Source organism: Parasteatoda tepidariorum, chromosome 3, assembly GCF_982258835.1.
Source record: "Parasteatoda tepidariorum strain Cologne lab strain chromosome 3, Ptep-v5.0, whole genome shotgun sequence".
NCBI classification, from domain to species: domain Eukaryota; kingdom Metazoa; phylum Arthropoda; class Arachnida; order Araneae; family Theridiidae; genus Parasteatoda; species Parasteatoda tepidariorum.
In genome coordinates, this window is record NC_141757.1 from 105,301,941 (window position 1) to 105,328,497 (window position 26,557).

Sequence of the window (26,557 nt, forward strand, 5' to 3'; positions counted from 1 at the left end):
CAGACTATCTCCATTATCTTACCTTATATTTAACAAAAATATGCAAGAAGAATATTCCATCAATAAATTTGTCTTGAGATTTGGGAGTAGCAAAATGGCGATTGCAGGAGTCATTCTCTTTCCATTCACATTTCTTTGGTAAATCGTTTCTCATGACTTTATTTTCATGTCGCAGGGGGCAAATATTCGCCATATCCAATATACTCTCGATATCAGACTTATCAAATAAAATAAATAGACAGAATTTGTCAATAAAATTTAGTTTTATGCATAAAAGATAATTTATTCATTATTTTTAAATCGAAATTATGAGTGAAATTACAAAATATGTTGAAAAAAACAAAAAAAATTGAGTTTTATAATCTCGAGTTTGCTAGTTACGCAATGCGCAAGCTCACTTCTGCTGTTTTCAACTCAACTTCACTTGCTCTAATGCGGTTGTTTGTATGATAGGTAGGTGTTTATACATGTTTACTATAATTCTTGATTAATTAAAAGTTATTTTAATTAATGATTGAAAGTTTGTTTTATTTATAATTTTGACAGTTTGATATTCAGTTAATTGGTAAATTGCATTTTTAAATATTACAATTACCATTAGTGATAATGTGCTTATTGCTTTTTAGCTGCTTTCATTGAAATTTGTTATGTTTGTTTTAATAGTAGATAATTATGTATGTTATAAAATGTTAATTAGACATGTTTTTAGTTGTCGGTAGAATTATTGTATGAACGATTTTGTATGAAAACTGATATATTTACTTTTATATATAAGTTGAAATTACCCATACGCTTTATTGTTCGTTTTCTTGTTGAAGAGCTTTCTATTTTTCCCTCTTTTGCTAAAATTTGCTTCGGTTGAATTTAAAGGAAGATCGTGTTGATTAGTAGCATTTTAATGAATTTAAGACAATATGTGAGAAACTAGAAGATGAGATTTATAATTTGTGTTAATAGTTTGCAATAATATTAATAGTTGAGCCCTTCTTATTTGATTTTGTAACGCCAAGGTCGGTGCTAGAAAATTGAAGGGATTTAATTATTGACTACATCAACCTTCGTCTATCAAAAGGTACCCCAAGATGGATTCAAGTTAACATGTCTTATTTACTAGTGATTTGGTATTTAATATTTGTAGTGGTAGTTGCGCCACAAAGTAATAGATTTTTGTTATGCTTATCACAAACATTTCATTTGCAAAACAACCGAGACACATTAAAACATTTTATGTTTAACAAAAAAATACCTAAAACATTAATTATAGATGTAAATTTAACGTCCACATAAAACAGCTAAGAAAATCATGTGTTTGTTTTCATAACGCAAATATTAACACTAAGCCTTTCAAAACAATAGAAGTGAACTTTGTTAATTTTTTTTCTCCACTCTTTACCATGAAACACCCATTTACCATTTCAGGGGTCCATCATAATACAAATTTATAAGTTACATGTAAAGAAAATCATGAAAAAAAATTGACTGCTCGTTGTATCATATAATGAGGAAAAAGCTTTTTTTGTTTCAATTTTTACTGACAAAAAACAGTTTAAGACGCCAAACACCTAATCCTGTTTGGATAGATATCTATATCAGTATCAACACTGATATGGTGGCCAAGTTATGGTGACAACTATATAATGGCATGCAAAATACAGGGTATCCGCGCACCTGGAAAGTCATGAAAAATCATGGAAAGTCGTGAATTTCAGTATTGAGCAAAATTTGTCATGAAATGTCATGATTTTTGCTATTTTTTTGAAAAAATCATGGAAAGTCATGGATTTAGGTCTCCCAGTGTTGCAAGTTCTGTTCCAATCGCGCCGATCCGTGCCAATTGTGAAAACCTGCGCCTACATGCTCCAAATTGAAGTTGTAGGCTTAAATTGCGCCGTTCTGTGCCGAAAGGGATATTTTCCCCTGGGTATCGCCAAGTCACAATTTTGCGGCAACCCAGCTACTGCCATGTGGGGGGTTGCTCTGGATTTAGTGGGAAGAATTCTTGCACTCTCATGTGCAACTCTGCTTTATTTTTCAAGATATTCTCAATTTCAGATTTCATTTTTCACTCTCTGAATTGGAATTGAGACTTTCCACGAGTTTTCGGGGACCAGCTAAACATTGCCAAATTTTAATAGCAAAAGAAAATTTTACTTCTCTTGTTAATTTCATCGTTATTGAAGTGCTATCGTCTTCGTCAATGGCAAGCTAATGGCCTTCTTGCTCTATTCTATTTATAGAATAGTACCCATGATCTTGGAATTAACTTGGGGACCATTCACTAAGTACATGTTTTCATGTTGTTCCTCAGAGCAGTCAAGAATCACAAAGCTTCAAAACTCAAAATTTCCATCTCCCTTTTATTCATTTAATTAATAAAGATAGAATTAATTGAGTTTCTTAAACGTAAATTTTTATCTCAGGGACCATCCACTAATTGCAAATTGTTTGTAAACATTTTTTTATACTTTATTACTTTTCTTTTACTAATATTTTTTTTTACTTATTGCATTTTATTATTGTGTTATTATATTACTTTCAAAATTTTCAGTCTCTTATTTTGTTTTAGGAAAAACTTAATAATATTTAGAGGCAAGATTTTAAATAAGTATGAAGAGAAGGGCTTTCTGAATTTTTGAAGCAGCAAATAAATCTTAAGTTTCTCAGATTTGTCATTCAAAAATACTTTAATTCATCTCATAAAGATTTGATTTAAAACAATTGATATAAAATTTTTTGATTATTATAGATTTGTTAAATATTATGAGTGTGGGGACAATATAATAATTTACTTCTGACAAAAATTTTTTAGCTTCAATACTCATTGTATTTGCATTTTAAAATTATTTAATTTTTTTAATTATTTCAATTATGGAATACATATACATATTTTTATACATACTTTACATATTTTTATAATTTCGGTATGATCAATATTAATCTTGTTAATGTTTTGTTGAATATACTACTATAAATAACATTTATTTAAATTTTAAGAAAAATATACTCAATAATCTTTAATAGTTAAATTAATTAGAATTTTAAATTACTTTTTACAGAATTAAATAAAGTAATTATTAATTTAAAAAATAGTATGAGCCACTCAATATTGAATTTATTTAAATTGCTTTTGCCAAAAGCTCATTTTTAAAAAATATTTCGGCTATATTATAAATTTTTAGGTCTTTTCCAAACTGAGACACCATTGATTCACTTGCTGTATGATGAAATTGGTGTCTCTAGTTTAAACATTGTTAGGGCGTTTTTAAAGTGTTCTGCTTTTCTTAGTTTGACAGGAAAGTACTTAAAATCTTTGTAGGTAGAAAATGCAGAAATTTGGCAAAATTCAAATTTAATAGATGTTGCACCAGATACCACAAATGCAAAGACATCCTTATCTTCTTCTGCAAAAAAAAAAAAAAAAAAAAATTCTATGTCCTAATAATTCTATTCCTCTTATCTGAGGCTAAGTCGAGGATAGAATATTTAACAGTATTGGAAGATACCAAAAAGAAACTTAATTTGTTTATGCAAGGACCTTCAAAAAATTGTAAAAAATAAGATTTGTTATTAATGAACAAAAAACTCTTGTTATTAAATTCTTGTTTTAATTTTTTTTATTAAATATGCTTCAAATTTTGTTTTGCTGCTCCAAATTTTTTTTTCTTTTTCTTGCTCCAATTAATCTAATTTCATCCTGTTCCAAATATCTGAATTCCTAACAAAATCACCACTCAGGCATATTTTATTAGAATATAAAGTTATTTTATCATGTTCTTTAAAAATTATATGGTGTTCTTTCAGAAAATGAGAAAAAAAAAAAACATCATTTCTAGAGGGATATCTTTTAAACTCTTCTGTGATTGAAGAATTTTTATTATTTATTTTTTTAAAAACTTTATTAATTTAAAATTGTAGTTGAAGCAAACCAGTCATTGGCGAATTTTTTTTATTCCGAAATGAGAACAGAAAAATCGGGAGTATTTCTTTACTTTCAGATGAGCAAGAAAAGTTTCTTTAGAATATTATTCTACAGAAAAATAAAATTATTTGCTTTTGTATTTTTTTCAGCTATTTTATTGTTTCAACTCTTTCTTTACTCTGTTTTTTAAATTTAAAATCTAAATATGAAGATGCAGAGTATAGCAGTTTTGGTTATACCTATAATTTCAATTAATGTTATTATGATGCTTTTTTTAATTTATTGTTGCATTTTTGTCCGAGAAAATAGTAACTTTGTTAAGTCATGAAAAACTCTTGGAAATAGTCATGGAAAGTCATGAAAAGTCATGAATTTGAAAATCTAAAATGTAGCAGATACCCTGAAAATACTGAAAAAAAAAAAAAAAACTATTGCTGCTAACTTGAAGTATGGAGTTCATGGCTGTCTCCAAAGCAAGGAAACTGGTAATTTATTTATTGTACAACAAGAATTTTCATTGATGCAAGCCGATGTCAAAATGGAAAAACTTCAGTCTTTTCTCATGGATTTTTTTACATGGTTGGGCTAGTGTGTGCAAAATTCTATATAAATTCTTTTAATTTATGAATAAAAGTTGGTACATAATATATTTTTATTTTTTAACTACAGAATTTTAAATAATGTATGGTTTTCACACAATGCAATTTACTAGTACTGTAACTCTTCAACTTTATAAGTTTTTTTTCTTTATATCACAATCTCTAATTATAATTTTTTTCCACGAGCTTTCAAATTTGTATAATTTTCTTTCATTTTGTCTTCTATGAAAAGTTACAGGTAGTCAGTTAAACAAATAATTTAGTGTTATTAGATTTCAAAGCTCCTAAAAAACTATACTAGTTTTATAAATAATCTTAATAAGCATTCTGAAAATTTTTAAAGCATCTTAGGATAATTCTATAATATTTTATACATTTCAGTTAAAAATTTATTTCTTAAGGATCTTTTAGTGAGACGATGCAGTTGTTTAAATTTGATTATTCAAATGTTTTCTTAATGCTTATTAAAATATCAGATTACAAATCAAATTTTAATGTTTTGAATTAGTTTTTTTTTCTCATTAGGTCGACTTATAAGTTTGTTGAAATTGGTTTATAATTAATCATTAAACTACTTCTATTTATGCACTTAATTATTTATGTAAGTTGTAATGTTTTAAATTTCATTATATGAAGTTATGTTATAAATTATGCCTATAATTTGTTAAAATTTTATGTGTAAGAGTATTATGTAACAATTTTTTTATCAAAATTTTTAAATATTTTGCTTTATCTATATTAAACTGTTTATATAATTCTAGGTTAAGCTGAAGTATACACGATGAGCACCAGAGTATATGTTGGAAGATTGAGTTATGACTGTACTGAAAGAGATTTGGAGAAATTTTTCAAAGGATATGGAAGAATAAGAGAGATTTTACTGAAAAATGGATTTGGATTTGTTGTAAGTTGATGTATTATAAAATCTATAATTTTTATATAATTCATTTGCTATTTTATATAATCTCTTAATTTACAGGACAAATAAAAGTTATATTTTTAAGTTTAATAAATAATAATTACAGTGTTTCAAGTAGATAAAATAAACAAATTCTGTTGCTTATACAGGTTTTAGTAAAGCATTTGATATTTTTGAAATTATTTTTTCTTTGCATTTCTCAAGGAGATTTTTAAATTATTCTATAATGAAAGTTAAAATCTTTAATGAAAAGGAAAATGCATTTAATTGAGTGAAAAGAAATCCAATATAATTAATAACTGGATACTTTAGCATCCATGAAATTATAGGAGCAATGGTATGCAGAGGCTTAAATTTCAAACTAATAAATAAAAAATATAACTTAGTTTAACTAAAATTATTTTATATAGTACACCAAAGTTAGTAAATTAGATAACTGTTATGTGCTCTGTATTTTCTAAACATATTTTGACCTAAATAGCAACTGGTTCCCTAAAATTTTTTAACATGTTTATTTTAATATCTTTAAAAATCTTTTTAAAAACTAGTGAAATATTGAGTAGCAGCATTTTTTAAGTTTAGAATTTTACAGGTTTTACTTCGTATGTAAAATTTCTTTTCTTTTTTAAATTTCTTTTTTAATAAAACCAGAGCTCATTCTAGGCAGAAAAAACTGCATTATTATTCTAAAAAGGCAATAATTTCTTTCTATGGGCTTTACACGTTCTATTAAAAAACATTGTCAATTAGTAAAAGAATTTTTTTTCTTTACTTTACTAAAAGTAGCAAAGCAATCATATTAGTTACTAATTTTTATTAATAAATTAACATATATATTGAGTTAATGGGTAGTAATTTATTTAGTAGCTTAGTAATTTATTTAAAATGCATGCATATATTAACAAAATAAATGTTTGTTTTTAAGTTTCTGTAGTTATGATTTAATAATTAAAATGATTAATAATTATGATTTAATGGTAGTGGAAGTTACTACAAACTTTCAATGACAAGTGCAACAAGAGGTGTGATAGCTATTTTTCCTTTCCCATATAAATGTATTCCTATGTATTGACAGCAATGACAAACTAAATAAAAAGAGTTGAAAGTAACAAAAGTTTAAGATATCCCTAGTAGAGTTTGGAGAAAAAACAAAGAAGGGTTGAGGAAAGAAAGGGCGAAAAGGTTATGAAGTCTATTATATCAGAGCACTGATTTACTTCAGGGAGGGGCAACAAGGTGGATTCTTTTGGCTAAAAGGGCAGCAGGGTGCTGCGCCCTGTTTACCCTGCCTAGAATGAGCTCTGATAAAACATTATTAAAGCATTTTTATATTTTACTTTCTTGTCAGCAACAGATAACATTACGAGAAGTTACTATTTTGTCTATTAATAAAAACTACTAAAAAATTTCTAGTAAGTCAATATTTACTTTCTAATAAAGACTATTAAAAAATGCAAATTATTTTGATATACTTCACTATCTTGTTATTTATGTGTCAAAAAATTCTAGGTATTATTAATCAGCTACATATAACTACATATTCAACTGCAGGATTAGAAATTATTATTGAATGTGTAAATCATAATGGTTATGAAAGTTTGATAATTATAGTTACTTTTTTAACACATAGGTTAATTAATTAATTTTGATGTTTTTAGTTCATAACACTTTATCAAATATACACGAATATTATAGAATATATCTTATTAAATAAATATTTTATAATTATTTTTATCAATGTAATTATTACTTCATAGGAATTTGAAGATGGTAGAGATGCTGATGATGCTGTTTATGAGTTAAACGGAAAAACCTTACTTGGTGAAAGGTAATTCTTGCAGATTTTTTTTACTTGAGGAAAATGTATGCAATTTTTGTGCATGTAGTGTATGGTTACCGGTTACTTGCTTGTCATCCATCTATATATATATATAGATAGATAGATATTGATAGGTTAAGAATATAAAGACATGGAAAAAAATATATAAATTTTTTAAAGAGAAGAAGAAAAATCATTAACGATTAAAATATTTTTAAAAGATATTCAAAAATTTTAAGAAATTATCAGAAATTGAAAAGCAGGAAAAGAAAATAAGGAAAAGATATAATTTTTTCATGAGCTCACACGATTATATCCGCAAAAAGATTACTTTCTAATATTGTATTAATATAGCATAATTATTTTTTTAATTTTCTTCGTTAATCTCTTTTTTTCATTCACAGTCTCTTTTATTCATTTTTGTCTTTATTGTGTTATATGTATTAGTATTAGTGATATCAAAACTTATAAACTTTTAGTTAAATAGTATTTGCAAATAGTAATAAACTGCACATATATTGTTTAGTTTTTGTCAACAAAATATTTTTAGAAAATAAGTTGCTATTAACAAAATTGGCATTTTGATGTCTATAACTTTTTTAAACCCCCAATTTTTAAAGCTGAACACAAGAAATTTGAAAGAAATTCAGAACTTATAACTGTTTGCAATTTTATAAATTTAAGAAAGAAGAAAATTCTGGAAGTAGGTGACATTCCTGTAAATATAATTGTTATAAGATATTTCATATTGATTTGTTTCACCTTAGACAAGGTTTGCACCCTTGCGGCAGAATTTTTTCGGGTTTTCTGAGACAACTGTCTAGCACTAATATTTTTCTGAAAGATACTTTTAATAGTAATAAACATATATGTTAATAATTTAAAATAGCATAAGAGCTGTATTTACAAAAAAAAATTTAAATTGAACATGTAATAATTTTTATTCTAATTTTATGGGTGATATTCTCGCATGTTGTTTGGGTAGTCAAATTATTTCCTTCACATTTTGTAAATAATCATCATAATAAAAAAATAATTAAAAATCATGAAATCCATTGTTGAAAAAAAAGATTGGTGGCGAAATCATGCGAATTGGACTCCTCAAATAGGGGTTACTCAAATGCATAATAAATAATTGTAATATCGTATAAGAAATATCGGATATAAAAACTTTTGAGAAATCAATACCAGAACTTCAATAGAATCATTGCCTTAAAAATTAATTTAATACTCAAATGTTAGATTTGAATTTTCCATATTGTTTGAAATATATTGAGATATTTAAAAACCACATGAAAATCAATACCAATAACTGCCAAAAATACAATCGAAGCATTATATTGATTTATGATGATATCGGTGTAAATTAAGTGTGTCAAAAAGTGATTATCTATATGTTTGGTTCAAATAAAATGTGTAAATTTCTGTAGAAAAGAAAACCAAAATGTTTAACTTTTCAAAAGAAGAATCTTTCTGTAGAAATTTGTAACATTCTGTAATAATGTCTACATGTCGCTGCGATTTTGCCACGGGGGTTTTGTAGTCTAGGGACTAAACACAACCCTTGAAAGTTCAATGTTTGGTCTTTATCTTGTAACCAAAACTGAATGAAACGAGTCTACATTATTAGAACCATAATAAAAGAATTTTGTAATATTTTTCAATTTCAGCAAAATTAAAATAAAACTAAAATTGTAACATTGCAAAATGTGAAAACAATAATAAATTGTATTACAATTTAATAGCAATACAAAATTATTCCTACTTGGAGAAGTTCAATTTAAGATGTCAAAGTATTTAAATCTTTCTCATAAAGATTTTTTTGGGGAAAATTCTCTTTTCACTAAATCATGTTTAAGACAAATATAGTTCAAAGATTTATTTAAAAGTAATTACTGTGATTTAAATTATTAAATCAATTCACTACAGTTATGAATAATTTTCAGTTTTTATGAAATAAAATTATTTATTGAATTTTCATAAGCAAACTCTAAGATATAATTTAAATTAAATTTATATATTATTACCTATTAAAATTTATATACTATTAACCTTGTCTGTCCTCGTGCAAGGTTCACTCAGCCTTTCATCCCTTCAGTGGGTCGATAAAATGAGTACCGAGCATTCTTGGGAACTAAACATTGAGTTTAGTTTATATGTTATTATAGAACATAAAAAACTGATTTTATAGTGTCTATGAAACTAATTAGTGAGCAGTTTTTTAGTATTGAATTTAAACTGAATTAAGATTTGAATTGTTTCTCAGTTGGTAAAGTTAAATACAGAAATTTAAATTCACACTTTATTTTTTTATATTAAAATAAAAATGTGAATAAAGAAGTTTGAGGGAAAAAACATTGAAAATTTTGTTAGAAAAGCAAGTTTTTACATTTTATTGTTGAAGATGCACTAAATATTCAGTTGCAAGCCCATCTTACTAAATATTAGATGAGGCTCGAATAATTTCCTTCTTCTTTTTGATTTATTAAATTATTCATTTATAAGGGTATATTAAAATAATTAGTGTTGAAAGGGTGAAAATTTTTCATCTTATATTTTGCTTAACTATGACTAGGGCTGCAAGTTTGTCCCGGGAAAAAGGACCAAAAATAATCGGGTAATTTTGAAAATTACGCAGATTCTCAACATAAAAGAAAATTTACTACGTAAATGGTGCAAAAGACAGAAATTGCACAAATACAGTCAAACCTGTTTATCTCGAATCTCGCAAGAAAGGCGAAAAATTTGAGGTAAAGAGGTTTCAAGTTAGACAGGTACTTTAAAAAAAATTAAATTTAATTAAAAAATTCTATTAAAAGTGCTTTAATTATTTTTTTTGTTGAAAAAATAGGCATTTCTTTAAATTAATTATACTACTTATATCTATTGAAATTTTTTTTACACACATTTAACACAGAAAATAATTTTTCAGAGATTTTTGGCATATAACCTTAATTGTTTCGATTATTCTTTTATGGTTAGAAAGAGCGCAAATCCCTCATAGCAACATTTTCCTTGGATTCAAGTATAGTTTATATGAATTCTACAACTTTTTCTTCCTCCTTTGCATTCACTATTGGTTCACCAATATGATCTTCAGCTTCTTCCTCTTCATCTGATATTCCTTTGACATTATCTATGATTTCCGCATCTGTCAATGTTCCGCATGTTGCCAGGCAGTTGTCCACTTGTGAAAATCTTCAAAATTAATGTCAGCATTAAATCCAGATTTTATTGCATTTCATTCTGAAAGATCTGGCACCGCATTTTCAGCGACAACAGTTTCTTCTTTATAATTGATGCCTTCAACCTCTTGTTCATCACCTTCACAGCTTTTCTTGAAATCAGCTTTTTAAAACCATTTTGGATAGTTTTTAGAGACACATTTTTCCAGGCAAAACAGTAATTCTAATAGCATCTAACATCTATATTTTTGGAAGATAACTTTTTTCATCAATGGCATATACAAGTTTGCGTAACAACGGTTTTCTATGGTTCACTTTAAAATTCTGGATTTTGAGGTGAAAGTGAATTTCTGTTCTTAGCTTTCTTTTCTATGTTGAAAAGCTAACCCCTGGTGGTCACATTGTATTCCTTTCTTGTTAAGGAAGTGCAGGGATTGTGATAGTAATTCCAAAAAATGCCCTCAACCAGTTCATCCCTACTTCCTGTGGTTTCACGAAATTCATCTTTGTCTGCATTCATCTTTGTACTGATAAATAAAGTTTTGACATTTGTGCTCTATTATTGGAAATTCAAGAAACGGAGGTTTTGAAAAAAAATTGGACATAAACAAGAAAAATACATTGATTTTAGACAGTAAATGTAGGAGAATTTTAGAAATTTTGGGATATGGAGGTTTTGGAGATAAAGTGGTTCAAGATAAACAGGTTCAACTGTAATAAAAGAAGCTTAAAAAATACACAACAAAAGTATTTCTTTAAATTTAATGTTATTTAAGGTTATATTTGATTTCTACAGCAATAAATGTTTCTAGACAAATTTTCTTTCTTTAACTTGTATATTTTTAAGGTTATTAGGGTGTTGCCTGAATATTAACATTGTTTTTAATTAAGTCACTATTTATAACTTTAAAAAAAAATTTAGTCACTTTTTTCACTACTTTTTCTACAATGGCCTGTGCTGAGCCCTGTAAAAATAATAGCGTAGCAATCAAAAAATGGTTGCGATGCAACAGAGCAAGTTTTAAGTAGTTAAAGCACCGATTTTTTATTTTTTAAATCCTGCATTGCTGTTCTTCTAAGGTTGTTTTTTCCTGCAGCTCTTTTTCTAAAACTGTCGTTACCTCTATTTTAGATTACTGTACATGATACGCAGAACATGACATTGAATTTTGATTGGTATAATCTTTGCTATCTAATTATTGAAACCAAATAACTAATTTAGATATATGCAGAATCAATGACTTTTAATCACAGCTTTCATACTGATTATTATTTGTTTATTTTTAATAGATTTGTGTGAATTTTACTTTTGATTTTGATACTTTTTGAAGTAATACTTTTAATGTAATTTTAAGTAATACTTTTTGATTTTGATAGAGTTATCTTGGAGATTGCTCGAGGTCCAGTTAGAAAGCAAACTGGTGGGAGATTTGGCTTCAGAAGGCGAGGTAGCTGGATTGATAAGTAAGTTAAATCATCTGTTCTGAATTATTATATTATGCATTAATGAGGAAATGAAATTTTTTTTTTTTGAAATTTAAAATTAGTATGGTACAGAACCATTTAACTGGTATCCAGAAGAAATTTTGCTCGATTTTCCCTTCATTTTGCACTAATACGTTTGAGGAAAAAAGCAGAAATTTGACTCATCCTTGAGGTTGAATGAAGGAGAATGTGGGGGGGGAGGGGGTATTCCCTCCCCAGTTTGTCCAGAGTACAGGGATGAGATTCTTCCGCGGATTCGCGGATTTCCGCTTTTTTTCAGATTTTTCCATTTTTCCCGCTGATTTCCGCTGAAATTTTTTTTTTTTGCACAAGTTAAAATATTTTATGAGGAATTTAATTTTCCACGGAGCGAAATTACTGAAGTCTTTGTTCCACCCTCTGAAGTTTCTCTAAAAATCATTTCCTTGGGATAAAACTGGTTGATCTTTATACAGGTATGAGATTCTTTTTGTCTCTCGAATTTCAACCTTTTTATCAAAAACTCCGATTCTCTAAAAGTTTCGTTTTTTTAATAAATATCTCGCTTTTTTTTAAAAATTCAGTCATTGAAGTAAAATAATTATATTTATTTACGATTTTCAAAGATAAACTGAAAATTCAAACTACGTCCTAGCTGCTAACCCTTCCGCATTTTTACTTACATTTGCTGTTTTCTCCGATTTCACGCACAGAAAATAAGATTTTCCGTATTTTTTATCCGTCGGCGGGATAGCTCGTATTTTCGTAATTCAGACGTCGCTGCTTCTTGTATTCTGGCGTGAAGACAAACAAAAAAATAGAAAAAAATATATAGGTGGATTTGCGGTGAAAATATTTATTTGCTCATTCAATTAATCTTGCAAATTTTTATTTATTATGTCTAAACAAAAGCAATACAAACAAGCCTTTTAGAAATTTCAAGTCCAGACTCTGCAAATAACTCGATTTTTATTCACGCGATTTTAATATCAATCATCGATTTTCGTATTTACCTGATTTAAAAGTTGCGCATTGCGATTCTTATTTGCGCTATTTAAATATCGTACATTATGATTCTTATTTACGAGATTTAAAAATCCAATATCGTGTTTTGTATTTATGTATTTTTAAAATTGCGATTTTATTATCAAACATCGATTTTCGTATTTACCTGATTTAAAAGTTGCGATTAACGTTGCGATTCTTATTCAGGCTATTTAAATATTGTACATTGCGATTCTTATTTACGAGATTAAAAAAACCAATATCGCGATTTGTATTTACGAGCTTTTAAAACCCTATGTAGCTACGCGAAATTAAAATCCAATGTCGTGATTCGTTTTTGCGGTTGTAATATCGCGCGATTTAAAAATTATGCATCGTGATCTAAAAAATACGCATCATGATTTGTACAGTAGGGAACCGATTATCCGGAACGATCGGGACCATCGCTATTCCGGATAACTGATTTTTCCGGTTTTCTGAATCGCTACAAAAAGCCGTTTTTTTTATTGTCAAATTCAACTAAAAAAATATATTTGGAAATAATCTTGAAAAGAAGAAAAAAACGATGAAGTAATACACTAATGATTGTTTCCAAAATGATGGTAAGGCTAACATCTTTCAAAAAAGAAAGGAGAAATCTTGAAATCTTATGAGGAGAAAAACATTTGTTTTTTCAAAAATGGCGGGAAAATTTATCGAATTTCGTTCCGGTTATTTGGTTTTCCGGTTATTTGGTTTTCCGGTTTTCTGATTTCCGGATAACGGGTTCTGTACTGTATTTTGCGCATTTTTTAAATTCGATGTAGAGTTTCAAATTCACGTGATTTAAAAGCCTCATATCGGGATTTATTATCACATGGTTGACAAGTTTAAAAATCGCACCTTTTTTGTCAAATTTTTTGCTTATATATAATTTTTTTTTTCTTGGATTTCCTCTTTTTTACTTTCTGACTACTCTCATCCCTGAGAGTAAACTTAAATATTTCTTCCGTGACCTTGGAAGACCTTTAGATCCAGAGAAGGCAGGAAAGGGACAAATGTTTTATTTTCTCTTATGTGTTTCTAAGGAACTAATTGTATTATACTAAAGTCAACCAAGTTGTTAAAAAATGATAGTAATTATTAATTTTTTAGATACTATTTTATTTAATAAAATGGAAAGGATAAATGTAGCTGAGCGTTATTAAACAAAGCATTTCAAACATAACTCTGTCAAATGTAGAAACTTTTTGACAATGTTTTCACTGCATACGACAAAGATTTATTTATGTAATATTTAGTATAAGTGTAAATATTTTAATTACACCAATTTTGTTTTGATAAATTTTTGATTTGATTGGTTTTGTTTTGATAAATTTTTGTTTGATTTGATTAGTTTTATGATTTATTCAAAACTAATTTTAAAAAAATTGCTTTTTAAATGTATGTTTTTTTGTTGTTGATCTAAACCAATTCACTCTTCATTTGATATCTAAATGACAAATTAGTTCCCTAGCTTTACAATTTCTTACAGTTTTAAAATGATGATATTTATTCAGCAATCATCTTGTATAATACAGTATAATGTTGACAATTTTAGTCAGAAATATTAACAATTTTAGTTTTAATATTGTTAAATAAGTTTTGGCAAAAGGTTTGATTGGCAAAAAGGAAGTAATAGTAATTTATTTATGCCACATTAAAACTACACTATGAACAATTGGCAACATCCTTGAGGGAGATTCAAAGACTTGCCATCAGTAAAGAGAAGATGGCTCTCCGGCTTTGACATCCTGACTACCAGGGCATAAGTTGAGTACTATGCAGTTAAACGGTTTATCGAGGATTGTTACCACATACCGCCTATCCCTTTTCAGGTTAAACAAGTTATCCCTCACCCAAATGCTGACTACAGCCAGTAATGCTTAACTTCGCTTATTTTCTGGGAGCCATGTGTTATGATCAGTCTACTGTGGGACTTTAAAAATAATTAAAAACAATGGACATTTATTTATTTTTTTTGTTTAAAATCTTGATTTTTACAGATTTTAATTTTTTTTAGAAATCTCTTTTTATTTTATGTTCCTAATTTATTTCTATTTATTTTTTATTAATATTTTCAGGTATGGTCCACCAACTCGCACTGATTATCGCTTGATTGTTGAAAATTTAAGTAGTAGAGTTAGTTGGCAGGTGAATATATTTTAAATTTATGTGTTTGATAATTAATTGCAGGATTTTATTTATGCTTTTTTCAGTTTTAGTTCCATATTTTTGACATTAAAATAAACAATGCAGCTCTACACATCTTATTTCACTACATTCTGCTAGTATAAATCTATTCTAAAATCTTGCTTTAATTATCAAAGGGTTGGTAATTACATGATCGCCAAAAAATTTCTTGTACATTGCAGTTGATTTTCAAATGTTGCCAATTTATGCATGTATAGAGATCAAAATAAGAGATAAAAACTCCTTAAAGAACACAATATTTGTATTATTTTAAAATAGCCATTTTATCAAGGACCTTTTGATTTCAACATAATTTTTGCAAAATAAAACAGTTCTTTTCATATTTTAGAGCCTTGCAACTTTGCAAGAGAAGAAATGTAAAAATAACAGGGAGTTTTAAATAATGGGGAACTAAATTTTTTTTTAAAAAAGCAATTTAATTAAAATAAAAAAGAATTTATTATGTTAAATTTTTTTTTAAAAAACATGCTTTTCTTTCAAAATATTACAAATTTATAAGTAAACAGTGACATTTTGAAAATAAATATTGTTTTTATAAATATTGTTGTTTGAGAATGAATATCGTCCGTGGGCAGATGATTTACTACCGTTTATCGGTATTTTGCCAAAAGTTGACTCAACAAAAACGGTATACCTTCACAAAATTGTCCCAGTAAAATCTGTACTTTCACACAAATTTTATGCTAAAATTGTCTTAGCAAACCCTTTTGCAGAAAAATGATTCAATTAAATAATTAATATTTTTAATTGTAAATATGTGTAATTCAGATAAGTATTGTAAAGTAATGTAAATTTGAATTAATTGTGTAAAGTGTCATGTTAAAAAAGTGTCCTAAAGACTTTAATTTAAGTATCATAGGCAGTTTGTATTATTAAAGAAAGCAGTTGCTTTGAAAATAATGTTTTATAATTTTTCTTATTTTAAAGATACTTTCTGGCTGATAAATTTGATATGCTAAAATGTTTCACCAAATAAAATGTTGCAAAAATTTTTTCATGAAAATGGGTATTAAGTTAAAAATTCTGGATTAACCACCTGATGAAATTTTTTTAAAAATAGTGTAAAGTGATATTCCTGAGGGGGAAATAGTAGCTAAAGTCAATTTTCTTTTCTATGTATTCAATGTTAGAACTATCAAAATTACTATACATTTTTATATAGGATTCAAAATAAATTTTATTTTTATTTTAAGGAAGATGCTTAAACGTTTTTCTGCTTCTAACTGAAAAAAAAAATGTTTTTGCATCATGTTGCACACGTCCCACAATATTAAACCTTTTAAGAAATATTTTAACAGATTTTGTCAGTTTTGTCTTGACTCTTCCCCAATCCATGTACTCTAAGTGTAATACTTTATTTTACTTATTTCTTTGCTTTTTGGGAAAATAAATTCTGCTAAAGAGTTTCTTTCAACAAATGGAATCAAACTAGTGTTAGGTAATTTTTAACAAAGAAAATACTTAATTGATTTAAAAGTAAAATTAATTGGTGAAGTATTAATAACCTCTTTTGCGTGTTAAAGTATATAAGAATACGAAAATTGTAATTATTATGTCAGTCAGTTTTAAATTTTTTTTGGTTCTATAAGTAATCTACTTACTTTAATTAAATTTAGTTAATAAATTTTTTTAACAGTATTTTTTGTAGTCAGGATTTATGATGTGCACTGTTAATTTTTCTTGCTTGTATGCAAGTATTAAAACAAATTATTTGCTATGTAATTCGAAGCTCAAAAACTTCTTTTTAGTTCCTAATATTGGCACTAAGATAATCTATTTGCGATGCTTAAACTAAAAATTTAATTTTGAAAATTTTAATTTTTTCTGTAGTATTGACTGTTTGAATTTGTGCTATAAATTAATGATTTTTTCTTTTACATGTAAATAAGTTTAAAAAATTTTCGTTGGTAATAAAACATAATTATATTTGAATATTTCAAGCTCCTAAAACACTTTTTGTTACCATGGACTAGGTAAAAATAATTCATGGAATGATAGTTTTCACAATTTTCATCCTAACTCTCTAAATGTAAAATTCTTGGGTAGATTGTAATTTTTATTCAATGGACAATCATATTATAATTTTGCAATTTTTTAAGCGTTCTTTTTTTCTCCTCTAAATCCTCTTTCAAATTAAAACTAAGCTTGATAAATTGTTTCATTAATAAGTCTCCAACTATCTAAAAATTGAAATTATTTCTTAAATAATATTTTTTTTAATCCTTAAAATTATTGACAAATATTTCTACATTATGTTAAATATTTCGTCTTAATTTTAATCTCTTTAATTTGTTCTATCTCTTGAAATCAAAAAAATTAAACTTAGAGACTAAACATATTATTTACCCATTTACCCATTAAGGGCAAATGCACCTGGGCAAGAGCATTTGATGGGCCTATGTTTGACGCTGGTTGTGGCCAATGATGCCTGGATGTTTTAGGCGGGTTGATGATGTTGCTAATGAAAACTGATGTGATGGTATTTGAACTCAGACGCATGCTCTTGTGCACCAGGGCTGAAGACCCTTGATGTATAAGTGTAGTGAAGTCTGGTTGTTCCATATTTTCTGATGATTAAGATGTCAAACTGATGTTATAAAAAGAGAGAAGGTAAATTAATTTATTATTATGTCAACAAGGCTCATTCTAGTTGGTAACATTTGACAAAGCAGATCTATAGTTAAAGGAATCAATATGTTTGCTATGTAAACATCATTTCCTCCTGTGGCAGCAGCTCATGGAAATTTTGCACCTTGGTACATCTCTGAGGACTTACTTTTGAAAAATGTTTATTTTTTTGGATTTTTTGTCTTAGAAACTTTCAGGTTCTTAGATTCTATTTTTTTTAAAATTCAGAATCTTTCAACTTTTCCAAAAAATTATCTGATGTTGTAAAAGAGATGTTGTTTTTCTTTAAAGTACGAACTCTGAGGTTTTGATGCATACGAAAGAGTTGGCAAGGTTTTATACAGCACAGTGGGGAAATCAACAATAAAAAATCATTTTTTAAAATTCTTCTGTCATACTTGCCTAAAGCTGTTATGTTCTAAGTAAGTTGCTGAACAGAATTAAAAGTTAATTTAATTTGATTAAAAATTTAAAAAAAAGTAAAATTGTATTAAATTCTTTTCACATTTCATCTCCTGAATTTTGAAAAGTTGCATATTTTGAAATAATATTTTAAAAGCATATATTGAAAATGTTTTTCGGCTAGGCAATGGAATAAATCAAACATGTGAAAGGATACTTTTTTTTATGCAACCTTTGAACTGGAAGGATCAATTTTCTTAATGTATATATATTTAAAATTTTTCAAGTGTAAAATGTACCAAGAGTGCATACATTAGTTTCATTGGCTGCTTCTATTGGACAAAATGTTGTTCTTGTAGTGTCACATAACTTTATCTTTTAACAATTATCCTTTGTCTTATTTTAGTACACAAACATAATAATGGTAGTTTTTATCTAATTGTTACTATTTTTATGCAAGAAATTAAAGATTAAGAATTGAAAACTTTTCCGTAGTATTTTGATAATCATTTGTTTGATTTAATTCATAATTGTTTTTGTTCTTGAAAAGTGCATTATTGACAGCTTAGATTTCAAATCATATTTCCTGAAATCTTGTTCTGAAATGCACTAATAACATATTCCAATTGGTGCTTGGGTGCTTTTTATTAACATGATTAGTAAATGTGGAGTTATTCTCTTTGTTTTATTCTACATTCCTTTCATATACTCTATTTGTGTCTTATAATCAATCTACTAGATACAAATGCTAGATACAATAAATTTGTATCTAGTATTCTGCTTGCTACAAATATTTTGATTTCTCTAAATTAAAATATAAATATTTTAATTTTGAAGTATTTGTTAAACCATCGTTAAATATTGTATTTAATTATAAAAGTATCGGCGTTTTAGATTAAATTTTTTTTTTACATTTGTTAAGAACAAAGAATAAAAATAATTAGTATTTAATAAACTAATTAAATAGCATTTAATAAACTTATAAGGGTTTTGGTATTTTCCCTACATTATACAGATACTTTACTATTTGTATATTACATGTTTTTATGTACTTCTTTTTTACTGATTTTTATTCCTACAATGAACAGGATCTGAAAGATTACATGCGTCAAGCAGGAGAAGTTACCTATGCTGATGCTCATAAACAACGAAGAAATGAAGGGTATGCTTGTTTCATATTGCTGGTAACTCTTTTAACCTCTTGCAATGCCAGGAAGGAAATATAAATTAATAAGTAGACACTTAATAGGTAGACAGTTGAGTCCTGTTTTTCCCCCCTACTTCATAACATTAGTTTCATTTTTTTGTCTCAGTTTTAATTGGAAAGAGCCTGGAGTATTTTTTTTAAAACCAAAAACTGGAAAAATCATGTTGAAAAAGACTGTCTCAGAAATGGTCGTAACTGTAAGTAGACAAGTGACTTTGAAACATTAATTTTAAATAAGTTTAATGTTTGTGACTATCTTTTCTTTTAAGAATTTAACTGTTATGTGACTAAAATTACTATGTGTCAAAGTTTTTACAGATTTTTTCAAACAATCTTTTGCTTAAAATTGTTTATTATGTTTACTAATTGAATAAAATAACAATGTCTTTTAATGATAACTAGCCATGTTAAGCAGAAATATGTTTCGGAATAATGTTGAAATTCTTTTGGAAACCTATCACTGGGTGGGATTTTTTTTTTTACTTATATAAATTTTTCTAACTCATTTTTTCAGTAGGTTGAGTGACGTAACATTTATATAAGTGTTAGCACATATTATGCATTATTTCTCTTAAAATCTTTTTACTTTTTTTAAAAAGTTAGTGCTAAGCGCATGTATGGTGTCAATAGATAGGATATTTTTAATCACTTCTTGCCTTGTCATTTTTGAAAAAAAAAAAACTTGAAACAAGCGAAAAGTGTTTTACTTGAACTGTTAATGTATTTATCCTGTCATATACTAGTTCTCTATGCATAAAATAATTCAGGTCATAACCCAAACTGAAACCAGGGTCACAAGTTGAAGGGGTCAGATATAGGGTATTGCATGTTTTGACTGACAAACTTGCTTCAGTTAAAAAAAATCATAGTGAATGGTATGGAAAAACTTTTCATGGGTTTTCTGACCTTTTTTGTGTGTGCCTAGTTGATGGTCATTTTATAAGATAGTTTAGGGTAAATAGGACTAGTGAAACCTGAAATTGTTACTAAATGTTATATTGAGTAAAAAAGTCAGGAAATCGGGCAATTTTTAGATAAAAGTCATTGGCTATAATAGGTGGCCAATGATATTCCAAGTAAACAAGTTTAATGCCTATTATTGTTTCACATTAAATTTTTTTTTTAATGTTAAAATTTTTTTGAATTTATTAAGTTTGGAATATTTACTTATAAAAAAATACTTTCAGGACTCCCATGAGTCAGGGAAAACATGGAATTGTCAGGGAATTTTATTTTAACTCTAAAAGGCAGGGGATAGTCAGGAAAAATTACAATGTTTTACAAAAAACCTGTAAAATTTCTATATTATACCTGGAAAATAAACAGTTTTAAGATTGTCAGTAATAGTAATCAGTTATTGAGAGAGTTTAATAGTTCTAACATCTATTGCAATTATTTTATGAAATTTCACTTTTTAGTGAAATTGTTCTATGTTTCTGTTCTCATTTTATTGTATGGTTTTGCTCATAAAATCTAATATTCAATATATTGCTTTTATTTGTAATTTACATGGCAAGTAAACCTTCATCTTGTAACATGTCTACTTATCTACATATGCAGTTATTTATTTACAAGTTAAACCTTTATCACAAAATCATGTTGATCAAATATCATGTCATATCATCACAAAATGTAATATTTGACATATTTTCTTCCAAACAACTATGCTCATATTAAATAAATGAAAAAAAAAATTCTGATTGAAAATGTTGTAAAGAACTTTTGATTCTTTCCTGAAAAATGCAAAAAAGTCAGGGAATTTAAGATCTAAAAAATTTTAGCAAAACTGTTTCTTTGCAAATGTTATTACTTATTTTTTAAAAAAACTTTGTAAAAAATATAATTAGGATAGTAATTCTGCAATAAAATTTGTCGTAATATCTTTTAATAAAGTATGTTTTTTTTCTTTTCAGTGTTGTTGAATTTTCATCTTATTCCGATATGAAGAATGCATATAGCAAGTTGCAAGATACTGAACTAAGTGGAAGAAAAATTCATCTGGTTGAAGATTGTAAAGATAGCGGTAGAAGGTGGGTTTTTGTCTATGTTTGTTTCTGTGCTAGACTATAAATAATATAAGCACCTTAAGAAAATAATATTGAAATCTTTTTTTGATAATAAAAAAATTGGAGGTATATGAAGCTGCAGCTGAGTATTTCATTGAAATTACATTGAACTTACGTCTGCTTTGCCATTATGTAACCTTATGCCTAAAAAAATTTGAAAATAAAATTATACACTATGTTAAGCTTAACATAACGAAAACGAAACTTGTTGTGATATTGAAGAAAAAAATTACTGATTACTTTCTGTTGACTAGATGCTCCTGTAAAGCAAACATCCAAATGGAAGACTTTCTACGCAGGGATTGTATAAATATATTTTCAGTAAGAAGGTTAACCTTACTGTTGAAAAAATAATTTCAGTCATTATATACAAATTTGAAAAAAGAAAATAAAAAATCAATTTTACTTTTGTTCATCTATATTTTTGTTCAAAATTAAAGTTTAGCAAAGTTTTTATCAAATGAAATATTAGCATACAAAAATAAAAGTTCTCAATAATTAATTTTTTTACAGTCACCGAAGTTAAAGATTCTACCTGAAGTTTCTAGATATTTTTATTTTTCTAAAATTTTAGAACTACTCAAATTATTATTTTTTGTTAAAATATTTGAACATATAAGTTAGCTTTTCTGTCCCTCTTGAATTGAACAAATCCAAATTAATTAATTTGTTCCAAATAAAGTCTCTTATACTTGGCATTTTTTTAAAAAAATCTTTAATTCAAAACCTTAAAGATACATAATAAATTTATCATACAAGAATAACTAAAGAAAAAATCTCTTCTGTACATCAAATACAAGTAAGCTACACCTGCCCACAAAACTGATTATTGATTGATCTAGTTTGACCAGTTCCTCATCATAGGAGTGTGCATTTTTCTACTTGAAGGTAAGGAGGGTGAAAGCAGGTGTAGACTAAGAATGAATTTTTCTAGGTAGGTTTAGAGGGAGTAGGTGCGGTCGAAATTAAGATTTTTGTAGAGAGTTAGATAGAGTGAACTGTAGCATGTGTTTGCAGCTATAATAGAAATACTGAGTTGACATGACGAATCCTCAATGACGATTTAAACAAAAAATGAAAATGTTAAAAATTTATTTAAAAATAGAAATCTTATATATTCAAAGCTCAGCCCCGTCCCGACCCCTAGCGGGGGCATCCGGAGTGAAAATTTATTGATCAACAAAAGGATACAATACAATTTCCAGTTTGAAAACAAACGAAGATGAAAATTTACAATGATAAACATGAATAATAAAACAAAATAAATGAATAATAAATAAATATAATAATATTTAATGCTTATCCTAAATTTTAGTTGACATCCTATAATTTTAGTTGACAATGACTTGTATGCCTTAGATTTGAATAGAGACAAATTTGATATAGCATTACATGATTTCTTAAGTATCTTTGAATATTACTAACAACAACAATCTGAAAAAGAATACAGTATATAACATTGGATCCAAGAGGGTAAACAGGTAAGTGAAAGATTGTAAACATTAAAAACATTGGATCAAAAGGTAAATTAGACAAGCAAAAGCAATTTGAACGTAATAAAACATTGAAAACATTGAAATTGAACCAACAGGCTTCCAGAATATAACATATAAAATATCATTGAACCAAAAGGGTTCCAAAGTTAAAAACAAATAAATAGCAATGAAGTGAAATGAGTAGAATTAAAAGAAAGCATTAAGAGCAATTAGCTGTTTGTGGCAGGGCAGGTGGTCGCTATGCAACCCCGAGAGATGTTAATTAGGTGCAAAGATCTAAATTTGATTCATATGAAGAGGGTCCATGAGATCGTCTGGTGTCATTATATCTACCAGGGTACGTTTAATAATCTCAGTGATATATTTTTGTGCTTTAGATCGGAACCAAAGAGTCAAGTCGTTCATATTACGAAAGAGATTTCCTCGGAGTGTCCGGAATTTGTAAAAAAAAAATCTTATATATATCCATTCATATGTCAACAAAATCTTGTTTCTATATACTTTTTGCAATATATATTCCATTTGTACATATAGCAAATCTGTTCTGGGTATTTACAAAAAAAGAAAAAAATAATAATCTTGCTTATTATGTCAAAATTAATAATGCTAAGTGTCATTTTTAGCTTAATTGCTTGTTATGAATACATTGATCTAAAAAACTCATTATTTTTTATTACTACATCATTGAAAAAATTTTAGGTTGTGAATTACATTTACATCAGTTTAATCTATTTTGAAATATTTTAGATCCAGGTCTCGTTCACGGTCAAGATCACGTTCTCGCTCTCGAAGTCGCAGGAGTCGCACCAGAAGTGGAAGTCGATCTCGCTCCAGGTCCCGTTCTGAATATCGATCTGTGTCTCGTGACAGATCTGCATCAAGGTCTCCTTCCAGAGAAAAGGAAAGGTCAAGAAGCAGAAGTCACAGCAGGCAGAGGTCACGCTCCAGATCTCCTCCTCGAGATTACAGCAATGAATGAGTTGATGTTATTTACAATGCATGTGTAAATATTTCATGTTGTGCCTGAGTATATTACTGTATAAGCATTTCTTTCACTAGTATTTTAAATCTACAGCCAAAATTTCTTTTCTTAGTGATGATGAATTTTCTTAAGTCAGTGTAATGTATTTGATCATGGAAGGCATAAATAAAGACTATCATATTTGTCAAATAATGCTGTGTTATTACATAAAGGAGAAAGCAAATCTGAAAGTTTTTAAAAACTTATAAAAGTAGATTATAAAAAGGATTGACACAAAACAGGCTTGTAAATTTGAACTAAGTAATTCTTCTCAGTACAAGGGAAGGGGTAACCTGGGAAATAATTTGCTATACTTGAAAATTAAATATATGTTGATATTTATTTGTTTAAATACAAAATAAGTTTTTATTTTTCAATATCATTTAATTATTATTTTTCCTTATCTAAATCTAAAATTTTTGGTATCTTCTGTCAACATGTGAATATTTTGTAGTGATCATTCTTCAGGGTTTGCCACTCTATAGGGAAAACCTAGAAAATACAGAGAATTTAATGATCACTTAAAATAGCAGAGAAAATGCAGGAAATTGTGAGTTTATCTTTACAAACTGAGAAAAAAAAGAGAATTTTATTTCTTATTTTCGTCTTTTAAAAAATGGTGACCACTCAAAGCTGTGTGATATTTAAGGTTAAACTAAGCTATTTAAGGATTTCAGCTATACTAAACTGTTTCATTTACTATAGCATTACAGAAGTATGCTCGGCTGTTCCTTTTTTCCTCCACGTTTTTCTAGCAATTAAAACTAGTATAGTTAGCCAGATTTGAGTGGCAACCTTGTTTTTGATAAAATTTTTTAGAGCAAATAGCGTGCCAGCATAGTGTAGGCCGGAACCATTTTCCAAGTCGTTTCCATCTGGCTCTATCAAACACTAGGTTTTTCCATCTGTTGGTTATGTGATCTTTTTCCACAGCATCAATCTATCTGGTGTTTGGTCTTCTCACATTTCGGTTGCCAGTAAACTTTGGTAGAAATTTATTGTAGGCTAATTCCTTAAAATACAAAAAGTGTAATATTTGTTTTTTTCTGAGTAATTTTTATTTATAAAGTCTTTATTTTTTAAAAATAAAAAGCATTGATTTGCTTTTGATTCTTGGAAATTGACTTTCATGGACATACTTAATTTATGACTTCAAATTGCTTTGTTAATGCATATTTTTGCTGAAAGCTTAGTATTTATTGGCTTATTCTCTTTTTTTTTTCTTCCTATTATGGCGCCATACCAAGCATCTTGATTATATGAATTGGGTGTCCTTTTGTTCCGAAGTATTAGCTTACATTAATGATCTGTAGCAAGATAAGTTGTGAAAAATTAGTTCTGAGAAAAAAAAGTGGGATATGTCATCTACCTGATCAAAATGTCTCTGTATTTTTTTTATGAAACACTGGAAAACATTTATCGTCAGAGGAAATGTGTCCCTCTTGCGTATGGCCGACCTGTCTATTTTTAAGTTTTTCAGTAAATTTGCATAGCAATAATTTTTTTAAAAAATATTGTTGCGACAATATTTTTTGCAATTTTAAAACACGACAAGTTATTTGACATAATTGAAATTATGTTGTTTAATTCCTATCAACATGGTCATTTTACATAAACCATGCAACAAAGCATGGTAAACAGATTTTGAGGTCTACCACTATTCAGTTAAAAAACATTGACATAAAATCTTAAAATTGCAAAGTAAATGGGCAAAAAAATAATACGCTCTGAAAAATAGTCTGATATTTAAAAATTTGTATGTAATTTAAATTTTGTAATTTTTTGTTTTGTTTTATATTATATCGTAAGTTGTTAATGATACGCTTTAAATGGGAAATATCTTAAAAACATCTAAAACTGTAAAAAGTAATTGAATACAAAGCATTTTTATATTGTGCGATTTTTGTTAATGTTTTAAATTATTATTTTTTTTTTAAAAAAAAAGATGCACCAGAAATTATGGTTGATTATCGTTAAGGCTTTAGTATACCAAAACGGAATACCTGGCATAAAATCTGTTTTAAAAATATTAAATGTTTCTACAAACTAATTTTAATGTAATATTCATAAAATGCAACGAAAATTTAAGAAAACAAATAATACTTAAAAGAGAAATCACTAATATTTTCATGGCCGTGTCCTAATTAAAACATGTAACCCAACAGGGTGGTAAAGACAAATAATTGTACTCAAACATATAAAATGCAGAAGAAAAAATTTTAATTTATGAAAACTAAATTATTATAGTCTATTTGCTTCTTCTAGTAAGTCTTTGTTAGTGTGTTTTTCTAGTTAGCATATAGTTAGAATTCTAGTTTTTGAAAAAAAAAAATAATGTTTCAGCACATAAATCAATAGGTTATTTCTCTGTTTTGCCCCAGAGACATGATTTAGGTTAAAGAGGTAAGGTCACTCAAGATATATAAGCAAGCAAACTTTTAAGTGTGAAAAACTCAAAACGAATAAACATTCTTTAAGCATGCATTGAACAAATTTGATATAGTACATATTAACCATGGTTATAGGTTTTATTATTCTAGAGACTAGGGATATATCGAACAATGAAATCTAACAGCACAGAGGCTAAAGAAACCA

At 27.4% G+C, this 26,557-nt stretch overlaps 2 protein-coding genes across 6 annotated transcripts in view; one reads left to right on the forward strand and one right to left on the reverse strand.

Moving 5' to 3' along the window:
* The window catches only part of Ino80 (chromatin-remodeling ATPase INO80), a 56,596-nt gene extending 56,280 nt beyond the window's left edge, over nucleotides 1-316 (reverse strand). For 2 of the 4 annotated variants that reach the window (XM_087159871.1, XM_087159868.1), the window contains exon 1: nucleotides 23-316. The gene's annotated coding sequence lies outside the window, so the exon portion shown is untranslated. The remainder of the gene's footprint in view (nucleotides 1-22) is intronic. The other 2 variants (XM_087159873.1, XM_087159870.1) reach the window with 1 other exon arrangement.
* Nucleotides 316-24,115, forward strand: LOC107441626 (serine/arginine-rich splicing factor 4). 2 transcript variants are annotated; one of them, XM_016054960.5, is made up of 8 exons: nucleotides 316-453; nucleotides 5,280-5,422; nucleotides 7,195-7,265; nucleotides 11,819-11,905; nucleotides 15,013-15,082; nucleotides 19,261-19,334; nucleotides 21,293-21,409; nucleotides 23,689-24,115. In XM_016054960.5, exons 2-8 carry the CDS (start codon nucleotides 5,300-5,302, stop codon nucleotides 23,918-23,920), a joined length of 774 nt encoding a protein of 257 aa, XP_015910446.1. In that variant the 5' UTR covers nucleotides 316-453; nucleotides 5,280-5,299; the 3' UTR covers nucleotides 23,921-24,115. The 2 variants fall into 2 exon arrangements, with proteins under 2 accessions (XP_015910446.1, XP_015910445.1); XM_016054959.4 differs by having other exon boundaries at nucleotides 427-565.
* The last annotated feature ends 2,442 nt before the right edge of the window (nucleotides 24,116-26,557 follow it).